The 20,761-nt window shown below is 42.0% G+C and overlaps 1 protein-coding gene and 1 long non-coding RNA gene across 2 annotated transcripts in view; one reads left to right on the top strand and one right to left on the bottom strand.

Annotated features, from left to right (window-relative positions):
• Positions 1-20,761, bottom strand: part of LOC126497291 (uncharacterized) — a 421,870-nt gene that overhangs the window by 161,061 nt on the left and 240,048 nt on the right. The window lies entirely within an intron of this gene.
• The window catches only part of Ptpro (protein tyrosine phosphatase receptor type O), a 91,464-nt gene that overhangs the window by 6,789 nt on the left and 63,914 nt on the right, over positions 1-20,761 (top strand). Inside the window, exons 5-10 of the mRNA XM_050135192.1 lie at positions 3,439-3,635; positions 10,261-10,381; positions 11,134-11,327; positions 12,347-12,458; positions 18,002-18,153; positions 19,174-19,294. Of these exons, the coding sequence (XP_049991149.1) occupies positions 3,439-3,635; positions 10,261-10,381; positions 11,134-11,327; positions 12,347-12,458; positions 18,002-18,153; positions 19,174-19,294 (897 nt within the window). The remainder of the gene's footprint in view (positions 1-3,438; positions 3,636-10,260; positions 10,382-11,133; positions 11,328-12,346; positions 12,459-18,001; positions 18,154-19,173; positions 19,295-20,761) is intronic.

Raw genomic sequence — 20,761 nt, 5'->3', positions numbered from 1 at the left:
CCATGAAAACTCAGTGCGTGGTGGCAGCCACGTTGGCCTTTCTTTTCTTAGCACCTCTGGTGGGTTCCACAGCACAGAACACAAAGCATAGAATTTGATATGGGAGATTTGTCTAGATTTTTTGGTCATATATTCTTTTTTAATTTCTTATTGTTTTTATTGTGCTATTTTTCTCCACTCCCCTCCCTTCAATGCTTTGCTCATTCTGTGTGTCTGTGGAAGCATACATACATCTCACAACACACTTGTGGAATCAGAGGAGAGCTCAAGGAAATCAGTTCTCTCCTTGTACCACATAGGACCAAGGATGAAACTCAGGCTGTTGGACTTCCCCAAAAGTGACTTTGCTTCTGAGCCACCTCTCTGGCCTTCAGATAACTTCTTAAGAAGAACCTTAGAGCCGCTGTGAATACATCAGAGTTGTTTATACACATGATTATTGCAAAGAGATTGCTTTTAATATTTGTATGAAAAACTTTTCTTTGCCAATGAAAGGATATTTTAAGTGCTTGAAACAGTCTATTTAAGTGCATAGATGCAAAGCACAGTGTACATGCTCCTTTGGTTTAAAACAATGTATCAGACTCTAGATACAAATACTTATACTTACTGGGTAGGTGAGTAAGTACAAACTAAATAGTGTTTTTAGTCCATGCTGATGGGATTAATAACATCAAGAAATATATACATGTGTTCCCACAATTGTTAAGTCCCCAAGAAATCACACAGAGGTCTACATTAGTTATAAACTGATAGGCCTAGTAGCTCAGACTTCTTATTAACTCTTATAACTTATATTAGCCCATTATTATTGTCTATGTTAGCCATGTGGCTCGGTACCTTATTCGGAGGGGCAGTCACATCTTGTTTCTCTTGTGGCTGGGACAGAACTGCAGACTAGTTTTCCTTTTCCCAGAATTCTCTTGTTCTTGTTGCCCTCCTCTACTTCCTGTCTGATTGTCCCACCTATACTTCCTGCCTGGCTACTGGCCAATCAGCATTTACTTAAAATATAATTGACAGAATATAGACCATTGTCCTTCACCATACATGTTACTAAATCATGACTCAAATGTGTAGAACTGAAGCCTTTCCCAAACATGAGAATATTGGCACACATCCTTACATCAGCCCGCTCTGGTCTTATCAAGAGCGTGCTTGTTTTCAGTGCTAGTGTTTTGAGCTCAGAGCCTTGTCTATGATTGACAAGCACTACCACCATGCTGCATCCTCAATTCCTCGCTATATTTGTATTTTAAAACAGGTCTCACTCAGCCAATTAGGTTGGCTTTGGAGTCTTAATGAAGTTCAGATGGCCCTTGATCTTACCACTCATCTGCCTGGCCTTCCAGATAGCTAGGATTCAGAAGTTTGCTCCACCATGCCTGGCTTGGAGGAACACATCTGTTGTTCTTATATTTTACATGAAAAAGCAAATCTGTGACTTTCACATGTGTCAAGACCAAGACTGGAATGGAAGGTTCACTGATGATGCCATTTTCCATGGCACTGGCAGTGTCCCTTACCTTAGGGTCACTGCCAGATCCAAACACTCACTGTCTTCACGACATTGGGCAGAGTATCTGAATCTCTGAAATCCAGTTTCCTTATTACTAAGTTAAGGCATTGTATCTCTTATTTTTTTATTCATATGTATCTATGCATGTATTTAGTTTTTGAGAAGAGTCTCATGCCCCTAACTCAGGTGAACCTCAAACCCACTATGCAGCTGGAGAGAATCTTGAAGACCTGGTCCTCTTGCCTTTGCCTTCCATGTGCTGGGATTACAGGTATACAACATCACACCCGGTTTATGGGATGCTGAGTCTCTGGAATGGCTGGTTTTGTGTGTCAACTTGACATAAGCTAGAGTTATCATAGAAGAAGGAACCTCAGTTGAGAAAATTCCTCCATGAGATCCAGCTGTAAGGCATTTTCTCAATTAGTGATCAATGAGGGAGGGCCCAGCCCATAGGGGATGGTGCCATCTTTGGGCTAGTCCTGGATTCTGGAAGAAAGCAGGCTGTGCAAGCCAGGGGAAGCAAGCCAGTAAGCAGCATTCCTCCATGGCTTTTGCATCAGCTCCTGCCTCTAGGATCCTGTCCTGTCTGAGTTCCTGTCCCAACTTCCTCCAGTGATGGACTATGATCAGGAAATGTAAGAAAACAAAACCCAACATCCCTTCCTTTTCCAACCTGCTTTTTGGTCATGGTGTTTTCTTGTAGCCAGAGAAACCCTAAGAATGTATCAAACCCAGGGCTTTGTGATGTCTAGGCAAACAGTCCACCAACTGAACAGCACCCCTCGTCCACCAAGGAGCTCTTCTTTTCTGCTGTTCCACATGGTCTATTTGCACACACTGTAACCCAGTTTCAGAGTCACTGACCCACTTGGAGAAAACTGTACCAATGACAATGAGAAAACAAGAACCTTGGGTCAACACTTTCCATGGGCTCATGGCTCTCCATCCAGGGAGCCATATGCATGGTTAAAAACACAGAGTTTTAAAATGCACTGTTTGAGAATTTCATGTGTGTGTATATAAAATGTTTTGTTCAAATCCAACTCTCCCAGACCCTAAAAACATGTATTTATAAAGTCTGACATCACATTTGTAAATCGTGAATTTTTAAAAAAGAAACCCTACCCACTGCAGTTTCTTAATTTAAACTTGAGATTTAAGACCCGTACTTTTCTCCCTGATTTGGGATAAGTATTAACGAACTAGAATGGGAAGCATTTGAAATAGAGCCTGATTGTAAAGGGCTCATCTCTCTGTCTTCACATCACTTTCACAGTATGACTTGGCTCACACCACTTACGGGAGTCTGCCCCATTCTCTTTAGTGGAGCCGCCTGCTCCTTACATGCCACTTTGCAAACTGAATGAAGGAAAGACAGGAAAGGTGGGCATGACTACTCCCAGGTGTGGTGGAGGAGAATGTTTATCATAGATACGAGGGAGCGCATAGGCAGAGCCAGCTGAAAGGGTCCAGATGGTACCTCCACAGAGAACGTCACAATACAACCCCTGGCCAACTCTCAAACATCACCTAGGACTTAGGCATCTTCTTGAACCCCGCCAGGCTGTTGCCCATTTCATTAAGGCAGCCACAATCTGTCTCTGGCTTCTTTGCTACATTTCATTTGTTTGCATAAGATTATGTAGCTGCTTTGGAGCTCAAAGCAATTATTTCTAGAAAGACCCTCCTAGTGAAGGAATTACAAACACTAATGAAGTGTCACAGTGTCACACCCTCTGATGAAGATTTCACCGGAATATTCTCAGACGTACCTGACAACTGAAATCGAACTTGTTTTTATCATTGCTGCTGCTGACACTATTACCCAGAACACACAATGACCATTAAATCTAGAATCTTCTGTCTCCACTAGCTCAGCATACAACCTCCCTTTTACTGTGATTTGCAATGTCTAGGCCCCACAGGAGAGTGGATGGAGGAGCTGACCGAGAAGCCCCAGCAGGTGAGCGTCCACGTCTTAAGCTCAACCACAGCAGTGATGTCGTGGACATCTTCGCAGGAGAATTACAACAGCACCATCGTGTCTGTGGTGTCCCTGACCTGCCAGAAGCAGAAGGAGAGCCAGCGGCTAGAGAAGCAGTACTGTACCCAGGTAAGGGACGCTAGGACAAACACATCATGGAGGCCCCTTGAAACTCAACCCGTGGTGATGCGAGATGGACCCTTCCCCCATGCAGATTAGCAAGACCTTCCTCAGGATCCAGGAAATGAGTGGGCGTGGTGGTCAGTTCCTCTGCTCTTCTTACTTTTGTCAGAGGTCACCTTCCCATCACCTCCATGGCCTATTCAAAAGCCTCTGCTGAGTGATTATTGTGTGTCCAGAGCTCAGAGAGATGCCGGAGTCTGAGGTCAATTCGAAGCATCCCGACCTTGCCCAGCAGTGTGTTCACAACGGAGAGAAAGAATAACCAAAAATAAGTACAGAATGACTGAGCCTTATCTCAGAATCTCAAGATAGCAATAGGTGATCTCTGAGTTCACAAAAGGAGGGTCTGGCCGTATTCTAATGTGAATGGTGAGGACGGAGTACCAAAAGTGGTTAAAGAAATCCTTCCTTAGGGAGGAGACCCCAAGCAGAATGCTGAGTCTCTTAGAGGGGTTCGGTGCCCGGTGCATTGTTCCACTTCTGTTTTATCTTTGAAAGTAAAGGGAGGCCTCAACAAAACAAGTTTAAAAGCAAAAGTTTATAAACTATAACAATTTTCTTTTCACCAACCTCCCCCCCTCAAAAAAAAAAAAAAAAAAAAAAAAAAAAGCCCAGTTTTGACGGACAAATGGGACCTAAACAGCCACGGGGAGGCTTGAGCCAGGCGGAAAAGATATGCAAATTAGTATCCTTGTGATTGGCTAGACGTGGACACCGTAGGTGCGGGAGTCCGAGGCTAGTAATCTAAAATCTAGCTTTTGTTTTCTTCCCTTGAGGGGTTGGGTTTGGGGTAAGGGTTGCCATCTACTCCTGTGGCGACTTCCTCTTGGGGAAATTAGGCATCTGTGAAAGTCAAGGGGTGAGAGGTTTTAAAATGATATGATTGATTCGGGAACCTCGGGCCTTGGAGACCTAAACGCTTTCGAATGCTGAGATAAGCCCTTCCTAGAGGCTGAAGCCACCCCCTTGACTCAATTAAATTAAGGAGTAAATATGCTAAGCCGATTAGCAAGCAATCACAGCTCCTTTTTCAGCTCATTAGTTTCCTTCCCGAAACATACCCAACTTAACCGACTTTACACTGGTGGGAAAACATATTTCCTTCACGGACAGTGACCTGGAACTCCACTGTGCAAGGTACATTTCCTTCTTGTCCCTTCTAATGTAACAGATTATGAATCTTTCCCCTGGGAGCCCAGAGGAAAGGTTCTTATAGACACCATAAATTATCAGTGATCCAGAAAAGCCCTCTCCAGCTGGCTCATCACACTGTCCGCTCGAGATACAACATTAAGCCCTTAAGGATAATGGATGGGCAAGGAGGCCGATGTTTAAGAGTGTGAGCCCAGCATTCCAGGTGCCCTCTCAACTAATACAAGACTTTCTGAGGATCATCATTGTGTTACACCTACAGTATCCATGATCCATGGCCCCAACACACACACACACACACACACACACACACTACATACGCACTTACATATAATTTTCAGATGGGAAAACTAAATTCAAAATGTCTCAACAGGGCTAGAAAGATGGCTCATCAGAGTGCTGCCTGCAAAATCATGAGGGTCCACGTTGAGATTCTAGAATCCACATGATAAGCCAGGCATCCAGAAACTACCAGTAATGCCCACTCTGAGAGCTCCTACAACCTCTTCTAGCTGCCACATGCGCAGGCATATATGCTGTCAAAACATGCACACCTATTGCATGCACACAGACATGCATACGTGCATAAATAAATAAATTAGCTAATCCTTTTAGTCTCAAGAGAAGCAGGGTAGATGACAGAGCATCTGCTGTACAAACATAAAGACCTGGTCCTCTGTGCCGTGTAAATCCGGACACAAAATGTTCATTTACCTATAGCTCTAAAATAAAAGTGGTCCCAAGTCCTTATCCAAAATTCCTGGTCTCAGAAGACTTTCAGACATGGAGCTATGGTGGGAGTTGGAATATTTGTGTATCTATAATGAGCTATGATAGTATAAACAAAACATTCATTTGTGTTTCATATATAACCCCACACATAATCTGAAGGCAGTTTTAAGTGATATCTTAATAAATTTGTTCATGGCATAAACATTTGTGATGTGAAGTTTGCGATGTTGGCTCCAAACGGTTCAGATTTTGGATCATTTCGGATTGGCATTTTCAGATTAGGGTTGCCGAGGCTGTGTCTAATCATCGTGATTACAGTCTGCGAAGGATTGTGCTTCTCTGTTATCCTGACATTCCCTGAGACACTCTGCTGCTGTCTCTCCTCTGCCTGTCAACTCTACTGATGTCTGAGAAACTCTGTATGTTAAGTGGTCCCTGTGTGGAGTGCTGGAGGTGGAACAAATTAGACCTGAATCCTGATTCCGTGAAATGTAGAGCCTATATCTCCCTTTTCAGTAGAGTGCTTACAAGGATTTCAACTTGTTTTGATCATAAGTACATATTCTTCTCATGAGTTGCATGGATACGCATCCTCTTTACAACCGTTCTCGGGCTACTCATTCACAGAGATGTTGACTGTAAAGTCCCTGTTTATTCTGTATTCTATAAGAAATCTTGTTAATTACCCAAAATAAATGTGCTCTGAGCATCTTCTCAAAAGACTTAACATGCCATCACTAATGACAGAATAGGGATATGAGTGCCACAGGAGACATGCGTACAACTTAATTCTTATATGGGATCTGCCTTGGTCCATGAACGCTGTGTGACCGCTTGCACAAGTGCATAATAATGAAACAAAAGCAGATGAGAGGAATAGACACATCAGCCTTTCAACTGTATGAAGAAAGAAACGATGGGCCCAAGGGGCAGGCTATGTAAGGGACTTCCTGGGAGCCACCAAGCTGACTGATGTCAAAGCAGGGCCCTCCCCACAATGCTCTGTCTTTACAGCTGCTGGTGGTCCTGTGGACAGTTTGTGCTGCCTCATGGGGTGGGGACGGGGTACAGAGACAGCCAACGTGAGAATCTAGAGCACAGACAACGGCACCGCATAAATGAGGGCTTCAGACCTGACCTTCACAGTTACCAGGTCTGAGAACCCAAGTGGTCTTACCCATGCAGTGCGCTCTGAGTCTCTCTGTCTCTGTCTCTCCATCCCCCACCTCTTTAATGTTATGTGTAAGGGTGTTTTACCTGCAAGTGTGTCTGTGCATCACTTGCATTCCTGGTGCCTACAAAGGCCAGAAGAGGTCATCAGATCCCCTGCGGCTGGAGTTCTAGGTGGTTGTGAGCTGTTTTGTGGGGCTAGGAATTGAACCAAGGTCCTCTGAGAGGGAGAGAGAGAGAGAGAGAGAGAGAGAGAGAGAGAGAGAGAGAGAGAGAGAGAGAAAGCCTTAACTGTTGCGCCCTCTGTCCAAGTCTCTCACATACTTCTTCACCTGTGGGATTGAGAGAAATCGATCCTACTGCACACAGTTTTAGTAAGGGAAAACAGGGCTGATGGCTAACATAGTGTCTGGAGGATACTAAAAAGGGAAAAGATGGGCCAACTTTTGTTGTTATCTAGGCTTCACTGGATGTCTCTCAGTTCAAGGGAGAGTGACAGAGTGGCTGTCTGGGCTCTGAATAGAAAAGCCCTTCAGACCGAAATAAATGCACATCAAAGAGCTAACGAAGAAAGCATCACAAGGGTGGACCGTCTCGGACTTGGGAAAACCTTCATGCTCATCTCATCCAACCCACCGCTTAAGAGACTGTTTGTTGTGTTTCTTCCAACTGTTCTCCTCAGGGTTCTTCTTGTTGTGTGTTAGTTCAGTAGGGACAGTCGGAGTCAGGGCCTTTTGGGAGATGTATTGAATGTAGTAGAGTCATTCTGGTTGAAGGTAAAGCTAGCAAGGGAAAAAAGAATTATAGACTAGGTATGAATTAAGTGGAAAGAATTAACAGTATATTATATTTGTTATTATATTAAGTGTCTTATTACTTTTATTAATATATTAATTTTATATTATATTCATTGATTCAATATTGATTGGTTTATTGGCTAGTTCACTAATTAGAAAAATAGCACAGGAGAATTAAGGTGTAAATATAGGCTTAGACCTCAACAGATATTTAGGAATCTAAGGGGTGGGTGAATTGATTTTTTTTTTTTTATAAAGACAGGTAGTTTGCAATGACTATGTCCTTTTGTCTTCTTACAAAGCAATGTGACTTTTTCCCACATGTTGTTACTTTGTCTAGAAGCCATCATTTCCTAGGGTGGGTTTGTGCCGGCTGCGTGTTTAAGTGACTGTGACTCCGGTGTTCCATGAAGAGTTAGAAACAGGCACTGCCTACAAACATCGTCAGCCCGGGAGTGACAACACGCCCTGGGACAGCCTACACCGTTTGCATCTTAAGCTGCTCTAAATACTCTAAATAGCAGCAGGAGTGATTAAGGAGTCAACTGAGCATTTACACGTGTGTCAGATGTCATAGCAAAAACAAAGCTCGCTAGCAATGTCGCTAACGCCCCCCACGCACATTATTCTGCACATGCAAGAGGGTAGTCTAGAATGCAGGTGACATGCTGCGGCCTGTTGAACAGGAGCACAATGTCCACTGCATGTGCTCGTGTGTAGGATGAACAATGGATCCACTGAGCGAGCATGACTTTTGTCACATAAAATTTAATTTTAATAAAGCAGTATTGCCTGCCACACACAACATGAACTCTCTGTTTTATTTCCTGAGACCAGAGTTTCACATAGCTCATGCTGGTCTCTACCATACTACATAGTTTAGGCTGGCCTTGAACTCCTACTCTTCCTTGACTCTACCTCCCAAAGTGTTAGGATTCTGCAGTGTGCCACCAGGCCCAGCACATGCCCATGCCCACCCTGATCACAAGTTTGTCTCTTTAATGAGAATCATGCTGAGTAGCTTTGACTATAAGTGTTCTGATAAAGAAATCTAAATATGGGTCAGCTATTACCATGAAAGGCTGTACATAGACAAAGAAGGGGAGGGTACTAATCAACGATTCCAGCATCATCTTCTCTAATGTGCCGCACCCACTTGAGGGTCAAAATAGGTTGTGTTCTAATCAAATCGTGATACGTCTAATACACACAACCAGCTTCTGAAACACAACATTAAAATTCAGGACACTAGCATTGTTTATCATTAAGTTTTTAATGAGACTTTTAAAAACACAACATAAACTGAAAACCAAGTTGTTAGCCATCAATTTTGCTCATTCCTGCAGAAGTTTTGCATCTTATGTAGCTCAGAAGCCAAAACAGTTGATCCTGAGAGTAAATGTGTTTTATAAGCTGGTCTAAACATCTGCAACTCTAAGATCTGTTATTACCTACATTATAATAATGAAGACACAAAGGCAACAATTTTAAATAAAGTATAAATAAATTATTGTGTTTACACAGAACATAGTTGAGATTTTATTTTAAACAATCTGAAAAGAATTAGTTTGTCTCCCTAAGTAAAGCTGCCATAAATGTTAGACGTCCTAACATCAAAGCTGGAACTAGAGAGATGACTCCTAGGGTAAGGTGCCTGACACACAGTGTAAGAACCAGAGGTAGATCCTCAGAACCATTGCAAAAAGCCAGACAGGGTAACAGAACCCTGTAATTCCAGTTCTGGGGAGGCAGAGACTGGCCAGCCAGTTTAGGCAATGGTGAGTACCCGGTTCTGTCAGAGACTCTGTCTCAAAAATGTGCAGAGTGACAGACAAAGACACCTGAAAATAGCCTCTGGCCTCCACACATGCAAACATGAGTGCACAGGCACACACATATACATCATACAAATACACACATGTATACAACATATACATAGTCACATTAAATCCACTCACACCAATCCTGTACATACCAACATTCATCTTTAATAAATCCACTTTGTTCAGATGTATGCTCCTACTGTTTCTCTCTGTATCACACTGGTCACATAGCCTATAAAAATGGAGAAGTGAGACACGCTCTCCATGACATCATTTTATAAGGTTACAATAGACTTGCAAAGTGCTTGCAGCTGTACCTTGGCTTGCCCTGGGTGCAGATTAGAAGTCCCAGCACTGGGCTTCTCCTCCCAGTGGTGAATCTGACCTTGGCCATTCTCTGGCTTTCTAAATTTCTCTATCTATTAAATCAGAAATCTAAATAGGTAATCTCTGAGGTCATTTCCATCTCTATAATTAGATATTTTATGCTTCTAAGTGACGAGAGACTAAAGACAATTCCGCACTGATCTTGGCATGTCGTCAGCTGACACTACAATTTAGGATGTCAGGCTGCCCTCATGGTATTCCTGATTTGATTATGGTTCTGGGAGGATGCGGCTCTGGTGTGCGTGGTTACAGTTGACAGTGATGTATAGAGTGGAGCCCATGGGGCATATTAAATCCACTCACGAAATCTGAATGTCCTGGGTCTCCTTCCGAATTCACAGAAACTATAAATCAGCCTAATATTTTAAATCAAGCCTTCCTGGGCATGAATTAAAGATCCTGGGTTTCAAAGTCAACTGTTACACTCTGACAACACTTTGTACAGCTTTTCTGTCACACCCTGAAAGATCTAGGGATCTACATAAATCTTCTTGAATTGTTTGATTTAAGGTGAACTCAAGCAAACCTATTATTGAGAATCTGGTTCCCGGTGCCCAGTACCAGGTTGTGATGTACCTAAGAAAAGGCCCTCTGATTGGGCCACCATCTGATCCTGTGACATTTGCCATTGGTAAGTTGTTAGCCACAGAAATAATGACCTGTCTTTACCAGACTGTTTGAAAAGGCACAGTCTTCAGGCTGAATTCAATACATATGGAAGAGTCCTGGAGATGTGTTCAATATTCCTACATCAGATTGCAGGTTTTTCAGTATTTATGGGAGTTTATTTCCACGGGATGCCTCCCCACACATGGAGCTGAAGCCAAAAGTCATAGATACTTTAGTTATTTGTGTGTATGTATAACCCATGGACACCTTTCCGTAAACTTTAGCCATAGCTGGCTCCACCTTTTATAACATCTAATACAGTATAGAAAGTACACTAAGAGTTTACTGTGTTGTTTAGAAAGGAGTAACTCTTAGAAGATATGGTTTTTTAACTGCAATTTTGTCGGAGATCGAGAATGTGGATTTACAATGAGATCACAAATATACTCGACAGTAAGGCTTACGGGGCAGCCTATGGGCATAGTAAATCCATCCATAAAGTCTACACCCATTGCTCATTGAATTAAATAAACGAATTCCAGTGCGTGCTAATGTGAAGGACCAACTACTTCAAATAAGCAGAGTTGTATGTTCGGAAGACATCTTTCTGTTTACTACAAAGGGGAGAAAGTCAGAGGTAAATAGATCTACTCTGGTTTTTCAGGATGGTGTTAAGAAAATGACTGTTCTGATTGTTCAGTTTTTAAGCCATTGTGAAGATGCTAATGTTCCTCCTGGTTTTCTCTCTTTCTTCTCTGTCCCTCTCTCTTTTAGTTCCCACGGGGATAAAGGACTTAATGCTCTATGCCTTGGGTCCCACGGCAGTAGTACTGAGCTGGACCCGGCCTTACTTGGGAGTGTTCAGAAAATACGTGGTTGAAATGTTTTATTTCAACCCTACCACCATGACCTCAGAGTGGACAACCTACTATGAAATAGCAGCGACCGTCTCTTTAACAGCGTCTCTGGTAATCCTCCCTTAGCCCGCTGGTGCACTCTTGTGTAAATGCCCATGCCTGTCACAAGTATGTTAGAGAGAGTCATCTGTAAATTAGGTCATTTGGCAAGTAAGCAATTTTCAAGGCCCTAGGTTTTTCTTTCAACTGTTGTTAAATTTTTATTTAGTTTAATTTAATTTTGTTTTGTGTTGTTGGTTTTGAGACAGCATCACGTAGCCAAGGATGACCATGAACCTTCTTGAAAGTGTTAGAATTTCGTGTAAGCAAGTATCAGGCAACTCTTACTTGTGGTTTGGTTGGTAGTCTGTGGCTTTATTTTTCTCTTAGGTTTCAATTCTGCATTGTCTTGGGAGAAAGAAAGGAAGAAAGAGATAGAGGGAGACAGACAGACAGACACAGAGAGAGAGAGAGGAGAGAGAGAGAGAGAGAGAGAGAGAGAGAGAGAGAGAGAGAAAGAAAGAAAGAAAGAAAGAGAGAGAGAATTACACAACTACCGTTTACCCGCACCAACACTGTCAGTCTCTAGCTCTGACTCCTCTTGGCTTGTGCAGATCATTAAATACCTATATTGCTAACCCTTGGAAACAGCTTTCAAAGCTTAGGTAATTACTGCTCTTTCTGAGACCAGATTCATTTTGCAAAGTGCAGGCTACCTACGCACAACACATAATGCATACAATTGCTGCTTAGCATCATGCTAGAATACTGCACCTTTTCCTAGAAGCAGGGAAATAAATGTGTGCAGACATTTATAAATAAGTGGTACTTCATTGTACATGTGCAATATAACCTTGGAAATGGTGAAGTAATACCCATATTTATCCGTCTTTGAATCATCTTTTTAAATTATATATATCTCATTTCATTTACGGCTGATTTCACTTCAAAAATAATTCTAAAGACATAGAAAAAGAAAGCAAAAAAGTGTTCGGTAATATTTATTGTGACCCATGGAATATAAATCAACTCCATAAATACTGTTTTCCTCTTAGTGGTTTGTCTCCTGATTTCCCCCCATCCTTTTCCAGAGAATAGCAAATCTATTGCCAGCGTGGTACTACAACTTTCGGGTAACCATGGTGACGTGGGGAGATCCAGAATTGAGCTGTTGTGACAGTTCCACCATCAGCTTCATAACAGGTGAGTTCTGGAAGAAAGGGTCCACGAGAGAATGCCATCTTGAGCAGGTACCAAAGGATCACATGATCAGAAAGTACCAGTCATTAGTCATTGACATGGCATCTGCATGAAAGAAACATTCTTGGTCTGGTCTTTCATGATTTACTTGACCAGCATTAAAACTGAAAGTATGATTTGAAAATCGACAATTCCTTTCCTTGACTCTTACTCATTTGGAGTCACTGCCCTTGACGGGGCTCTCCAGCCAGCATCGATCCGAATAGAGCTGGAGGCTGAAAACGTGGCCTTCAGCTTCTCCTGCACACTTGATTGATGTTACACATTAGGTCATCAAATCTGGGAGAGAGCTTCACTTCCTTGTTAGTACTCCATGTCTGCACTCACCGGCTGATGGAACTAGAGCCACTGCAGGCATTGGAAGAAGTGGTCACATCATTGGAGCCTTGCCTCAGGTCTCTGTGAGCTTGAGGAAGCTGACTTCTACATGCCTCAGGTCTGTGTAAGACACAGAAGAGATTGATGTGGAGTGCCTGTCATTACGAGCAATGATGACTTTTCCATTAAACAACCCACTTAGCAAAACACATGGCCCAACGTTTAGGTGCTTAAATTAAGTCAGTCTTCGTCCCTCCAAAGCCTCAAATTGTGCAGTTACATCAGTGACAATTGCAGAAAGAAAGGAAGATGGAAAAGTCACTTAAGGGCTACCTATGGTCCAGGTGGCTCACAAACACCTGGAACACCAACTTAGGGACTGGATGCCCTCTTGTGACCTCCATGGGCACCTGCACTCACCAACATAGAACCTCACACAGATAACTTAGTACACAGAATTAAAAATAAAGTAAATCTTAAAAATAAAAGAAGCACTAAGCCCTTGTTGTTCAAACTAATGTTGCTCAAGAACTTTCTTTGGGCATAGAGCTGTGTTGGGAAGGTGGTGGAGGCCATGGCTTGTGAGATGCCACTTCCCTTATTTGCCCCTAGCCAGTGCACTTTCTGCTCTATATGCCAATGGTCATATGAGAAGGGGTAGGAGGGAAAATCCTGGGGGAGGAGGGAGTACCAATGACGAGGTCAACTCTATGGTCATCTCTCAAACGACATCAATAAGCACATGGTTAACTCTAATTAAACTTCACTATATTAAATCTTCACGAATTCTTGCAGGTTTGCTTCATGGACATTTGCCTTCAGAGAATGGGTGACCTTTCCTCCAAAGACAGGACAGTGACCTTTAAAAGGACTTGGTTTTTGAACTTGCTCTGCTCATTTCTTTTTTTTTTCTTTTCTTTCTATTTTTGGTTTTTTGAGCCTGGGTTTCTCTGTAGCTTCAGAGCCTGTCCTGGAACTAGCTCTTATAGACAATGCTGGCCTTGAACTCACAGAGATCTGCCTGCCTCTGCCTCTCAAGTGCTGGGATTAAAGGTGTGTACCACAGCCCGGCTACTCTGCTCATTTCTGGTTGCAGACATTTCAGTGAATCATTTTAATGATTTTGAACTTGTTCCCAGAAGCAGAACTATACAAGATCCTGTCAATGGATCCATAGTGCAAACATTCATCCATTAGACTATCGCCTCCACAGAGTATTGGGCAGCAGCAAGAGTGAATTAACATGAGTCTGGGGTCTGTCTGCAGTAGTACATTATGCCTCTTAAAACGATGACCTAAAGAGATGGCTCAACAGCTAAGAATGCCTGCTGCTCTTGCTGAGGACCTGGGTTTAGTTCCCATCATCCCTGTCAGGTTGTTTATAACCACCCATAGCTATGGGTGTTCAATTCTGGCCTCTTTGGACACTGCCCTCTTGTGTACAACCTCTTTCCCAGGGTATACACACACAATACACATAATTAAAAATAAAAGCAAAATCTTTCAGATAAATAAAATTAGGACCTGCTTGGGGTCGAGCAAACTTTACAACAGTTTAGATGGGATGTATCATCCAAATAAATAATCTGTCTCCAACAGTTATCTGCCTTAGTGACTAATTTACTATCTCCAATAACATGATCTTTGAGAATTTACTTTTCTCTGATGAACAGCTTAGTCCAGCTGAAATTAACTCTATAGTTTTATCACAACTGTCTTCAATTTTCACATCTGAAAAAATGGGCTTAGTAATAGAACAGTATAAGAATTAAACTATATCATAAAAGTCATTAGAATACACTAACAGGGTTTGGAGACAGCTCAGTGGGTAAAGTGTTTGCTGAACACAGACAAAGATCTGTGTTCAAACCCCTAGGACCTTAGTTAGACATGGCCAGAGTATCTGTAACTCCAGCAGTGAGGACTCTGGTAGAACTGGGGGCTCACTGGCCAGTCAGACTGGCTGAAACAGTGAGCTCCGGGAGCAGAAAGGATTTTACCATAAAAAAAAAAAGTGGAGAACAAGAGAGCAAGATATCCCTTTCTACCTATGTCCTCTGCATACACACACACACACACACACACACACACACACACACACACACACCACTCACAAACACCACAAATCTACAAAATTTAAATTATACATACACACATGTGTACATACACGTATACATATGTGTGTGTATTTATATATTAAACTGGTTGAAATTCTAGCCCTTTGATTCTTTGCCTGACTTATTTACCATTTCAGACAAGAATCTTATTTTTTAATGAGATTCTCATACATTGCTTTCCTATGTTTTGATTTTTAATCCAAATTATCAATTGTATGGGGTAAAAGGAAACTAGCAAGCTGGATTTAGAAGCGCAGGTCATTAATCCCAGCTACTTGGGAGACTGAGACAGGAGGATCACAAGTTCAAGGCCAGCCTGGGTTACAGGGTGAATTCAAAGCCAGCCTGAGCCACCTAGTAAGGCTTTGTCTCAAAAAAAAAAAAAAAAACACAGCAGGAGGGTGGGTGTGTAGTATAGATCCGTGTTAGAGCAGCTGCCAGGTTGTGGGAAGCTCTGAGTTCAGAGGTCCAGTTCTCAGTACGCCCCTCGCCAAAAGAAATAAAAACAGAGTATTTAAATTGAGTAGGACTTATTCGAACCTCAGTCTATTATCAGGGGTAGGCAACTTGTCTGAAAGCCAAATTCATGGTAATTATGTGAATATACCAAACAGTGATTAATAAACAACTAGTGACATCTTGTGGCCTTTTAAAGCAACAAGTATCAAATCTGAAGGCCCAGCCCTGTGAGGAGGAGCAGGCACAAACTTCTAGGTTTACAATTTCACGTATTTCTTGCCCTCACCAAAATCAGAATGTAAGGGAAATGCCTTTGAACAAGCAATGTATAGATATCTACAGATGATGAAATATATTGGAATATGTTAAGAGGCTACCAAGAAGTCATAGGCATATATCTCTGCATTAGATTATTTTGGAATATGATGTGGGCATTTTTGTCTTACATTACTATGGCAGAATATCCCAATACAGCCAACTTATAAGAAGGAAAATTTCTTATAACTCATGGTTTCTGGAGTTTTAGTATGCAGTGAGGCAGAACACTACGCATGAAGCAATCTGGCATCGGGAAAGAAAAGTGGACAGAGCAAGAGGAAGAGACCTGGCACAAAGCATATGCTTCCAGGTCAAATCCCCAGTCATCTTATTCCTCTAAGGTTTTCATCACCCCTCCAGCCTTTGAGTGAATATTCAGGATCCTTGCAGTGAGAGCATCTCTGATCATTAGGGAATTGTGTTAGACACAAGAAGGGGAGATCATCACTGGTACTTAGGGATTGTGTTGTTAGACACAAGAAGGGGAGATCATCACTGGTACTTAGGGATTGTGTTGTTAGACACAGTGGAAGGGGAGATCATCACTGGTACTTAGGGATTGTGTTGTTAGACACAAGAAGGAGAGAGCATCACTGGTACTTAGGGATTGTGTTGTTAGACACAGGAAGGGGGAGAGCATTGCTGATCATTAGGGATTGTGTTAGTAGACATACAGGAAGGGGCTGCTCACACTTCACAGGAAACAGATGAGTGGTTGGTGCAGGCATGCATGTAAACATGTGTCCCATGTAAGGTATTATGCTCGTGTTGTAAATTACACACATGCTCTAAGTCCTTCAGTAACTAATAGGTTTTGAAATTGTCTACTGAGAATTCATGTCACCTAATAGTTTCCGATTAAAGGACCTAATTCTTACGATTTCTGGAAATTTTACTTTAAAGATTTTGACTGATCTTATGCCGTGTCTCGAGGCGAAGTGCTTGCTTTCCAGCCAATTTGCAGTGCAATTTTAATTTAATTGCATATTTATTCTTTGAGATCTTTAGAATTTTAGGATACTTTAAAAGATAATTAAAATATGCTCTCAGAGCTTATATGATATGAAGTTTAAATAAACTTTCCTCATCAGCAAAAATTACATTTTAAATTAAATTTTAATTTTAAAGTGTTAGAATATGAATTAAAGAAATAACCTAAATGCTAGACGAAAGCTTTGGGGCATGATTTTAAAAATCTGTTCTTTCTTTACTGCTTATGTCTGCATTTACTGAGAGTCCACTTTCTGAAAAGCACGATATAGTTGATATTTTTTGCTCTTCGCCCTGGGTGGGGGAGCTCACCCAGCTTTCAAATAAACACACGGAGACTATTATTACTTATAAATGCCTGACTGACCTTAGCTTGGCTTGTTTCTAGTCAACTTTTCTTAAATTATCCCATCTACCTTTTGCCTCTGGGCTTTATCTTTCTCTATTCTACATACCTTTCTTTCCTTCTTACTTTGTGGCTTACTGTGTACCTGGGTGGCTGGACCCTGGCATTCTCCTCTGCTTCTTTTCTTTCTCCTCCCTCTTCTCTCTTCTATTTATTCTCTCTGTCTAGCAGCCACACCTGTTTCTCTCTCCTGCCTAGCTATTGACCATCCAGTTCTTTATTAACCCAATCAGGCAAAGTAACCCAGCTTCACGGAGTTAAACAAACGCAACTCGAAAGACTGCAAAACATCTTGGCATCAGTAAACAAATGTTACACAACATAAACGAATGTAACACATCTTCAACTAATATTCGACAACAGCATAGGGGTTGATTCTGTCAGTGAAGTCACCATGTTATGCTAAGGAAGTAACAGCTGTCTGTCCTTCCATCATGGTTGTCTCCTGTTTCTTCCCACCTCCCCTATTGTTCTTTAGTCTCCTAAGCACCTTTAATGCACCACAGTGACAGATTTAATATTACAGGCCCCAAATCTTCCAATATTGTTGTGATAATTACCTTCACAATGCCTTTTATGACTGAGGGATATAACCAATATGCCCAAACATTCAAACATTTCAGGCATCTTGAAACTGTAATTTAGACAGGAGCCCTTGATATCTCCCGCTGGGATGGGTCCAGCTGTCTTGTGCCTGAGATGTGTAAAGTTGGTCCCATATAGCAACATACCACTGACCTTCATTTTTGTTTCTGAGATATAGTCATGTGATGTGAAGTTGAATTTTCTAAGTCAGCTTCATTTGGGATCTCAGGCTTTGTAAAGAAGTACCTCAGTCCTCCTCTTGTTCTGAGTTGCACCTCTTTCCTTCCTTGCAGCCCCCGTGGCTCCAGACATCACCTCCGTGGAGTACTACAACAGCCTGCTGTACATCAGTTGGACCTATGGGGATGACCATACTGACCTGTCCCATTCTAGGATGCTGCACTGGATGGTGGTTGCAGAAGGGAGGAAGAAAATTAAAAAGAGTGTATGTTTCTTTGAGTTCCGACATCCTGCATCTAAACAGTTGGTTGCATGAGTGGTTGACCACCCTTAAGTTTACCTTTTCATCTTTGACGGGAGAGCTGAAATCATTGTTGCTACTGATCTCACTTATAATTCAAGTTGGGATCTGAGAGCTGAGTGTAGTGGTTACCGAGGAGGTGGGGGACATGAGAAGGGTTTAAGGTCATCTTCAACTACATAGCAAGCTCAAGGCCACCCTAGGCCATGTGAGTCCCTTTCTCAAAAAACAATAAACAAAGCTATAATTGAAGCTTTTTCTTCAGAATGCTAAATATTTGCAAACAAAACACCCCCAACATATGTCAATATTTTCATCATTTATTCTCAATATCTAAATATCTAAGTGCCTTTGGAGTATTGATTTCTTCTCTCCTGATTTATTAAGCTTATTGATCATGTAATTAGTTAGGGTATAGTTAAACTATTGTAGCCAAAAACAAACAAAAAAGTGGATTAATTAAAATAGAAAATGAGGGATTCCCTAGTCTTCCCTCTGTTGCCCCACCCACTGCTGGGTGGAGCACTTATTTACACAGAGGAGGCTTCTGAGTTGCCCATGTGGCTTCCATTTGCAACCCATTGGTCAGAATTCAGCCACACGATCCCCTCCAGCTTTCGAGAAGACAGGAAATAGAGTCTATAGGCAGGAAGCCATGAGTGTACAGACATTACTGGGTTTCTCTGGAACCATACAGTAACTGCCTTTTCTAAAAGCTGTAGTGAAAATGTGGGACAGCACCAGAGCAATGACCGTTTCATTACAGAGTTGTTCGAGTTGATATAGATTGTACACTTTAAGACAGCTTGCAGTCATATGATCCATTTAAGCAATAATAAAGTTAATTGTAGGTTGCAGTGCAAATTCATGGGGGTAGGGGCTTTTTGATAGAGCCCTGGAGTTAGTAGCGTGGACTTGCTGTGCAGGGTGAGGTGCTGGCTTGTTCATTCCACACTGAAGTCACAAATCTTGATGGTCTCGCAGGTAACCCGCAACGTCATGACTGCCATTCTCAGCCTGCCTCCAGGAGACATCTACAACCTCTCCGTCACAGCCTGCACTGAGAGAGGAAGCAACACCTCCATGATCCGCCTTGTCAAGCTAGGTAGGAAGAGTGCACTGGTCAGGGGAGAAGATGCTGTATTCGGAAGAACATTGTGGGTCAGGGGTGGGAGATGCTGTGTTGGGGGAGCAGCATTGTGGGTCAGGGGTGGAGATGCTGTATTGGGGGGAGCAACACTGTGGGTCAGGGATGGAGATGCTTTATTGGGGGGAGCAGCACTGTGAGTCAGGGATGAAGATGCTGTGTTGGGGGTACAGCACTGTGGGTCAGAGTGGAGATGCTGTGTTGTGGGGAGTAGCTGTGACATCGACTTTTGCCCTTCTTAGCAGTATTGGAGGACCCAAATAACCTTAGAATTTTAGAAATCAAAGACCTTGCTGGTTAACTAATTCGGTATCTTCACCTGCTTCAGCACCTTTCCCTGTCATGGAAAAAGTATCCTGTTGTAAAGAACCACTTGTTCATCCCAGCTGCCCAGAACTGAAATAACCACACAGAAACTGTATTATTTAAATCACTGCTCGGCCCATTAGCTCTAGCTTCTTATTGTCTAACTCTTATATTAATTTAACCCATTTCTATTAATCTGTGTATTGCCAGGAGGCTGAAGCTTACCAGGTAAAATTCCCAGTGTCTGTCTCTGGTGGCTCCATCACATCTCTCCCCTACTCTGCCTTTCTTACTCCCAACATTCAGGTCTGTCTTCCCTGCCTACCTAAGTTCTGCTCTATCAACAGGCCAAGGCAGTTTCTTTTATTAACCAAGAAAAAACAACACACAAACAGAAGGACCACCCACACCATTTTCCTTTTCTATTTAAACAAAAAGGAAGGCTTTAACATAGTAAAATTCTAGCAAGAATTACTGTTACAATATTTAAATCTACTTTATCTTTTATTATAACTAAGGAAAACTATAACTATAAATTTTTCAACTCCATCAAAGATTTCAGAAGGATATAATATTACCTAAGTAAATAATAAGTTTATTGTAAGCAACATACAAAATTCTACAATTGACAGAGATCTCTTGCTACCTGGAAAATCACCCAAAGTTCTTCTGTACCACTGGGGAATCCGTCTTCAGCCTACAGGCCCATAGTATCTGGCAGACTTTTCCATTAAGCAGGAAATTTCAAAAAAAAAAAAAGTTCAGTCACTTTCTTCCGTATCCTGAAGAATGTATGGCAGACTCTTTCATGAAGCAGGGCCCCCAAAGGATGGTCTGTGGGTTCTGCATGTCCAGTGAAGCAGTCCAGGCAAGAGCAGTCTCTTTCCCAAATGGCTAGCCAGCTCCATAAGGAGCCTCTTCAATGCCCATCATCCTTTTGAAGTAGCCAAGTGCTGCCAGGAGCAGATGTGTCTCACCATCATGAAAAGTCTTAAGTCCTTAAACATTTTAAATGCCATATTCTGTAGTTTTTGAAAGGTTTGAAGAATACCTATCCATCTGAAATATATCTTTATACATCTAGAAACTCTAGCCAACATGACTACAAGCTTGACTATT

Source organism: Alexandromys fortis, unplaced genomic scaffold (assembly GCF_014885135.2).
Source record: "Alexandromys fortis isolate MF-2015 unplaced genomic scaffold, M_Fortis_MF-2015_v1.1 scaffold_21, whole genome shotgun sequence".
NCBI lineage: Eukaryota > Metazoa > Chordata > Mammalia > Rodentia > Cricetidae > Alexandromys > Alexandromys fortis.
This window is presented reverse-complemented; position numbering and strand designations above follow the sequence as displayed.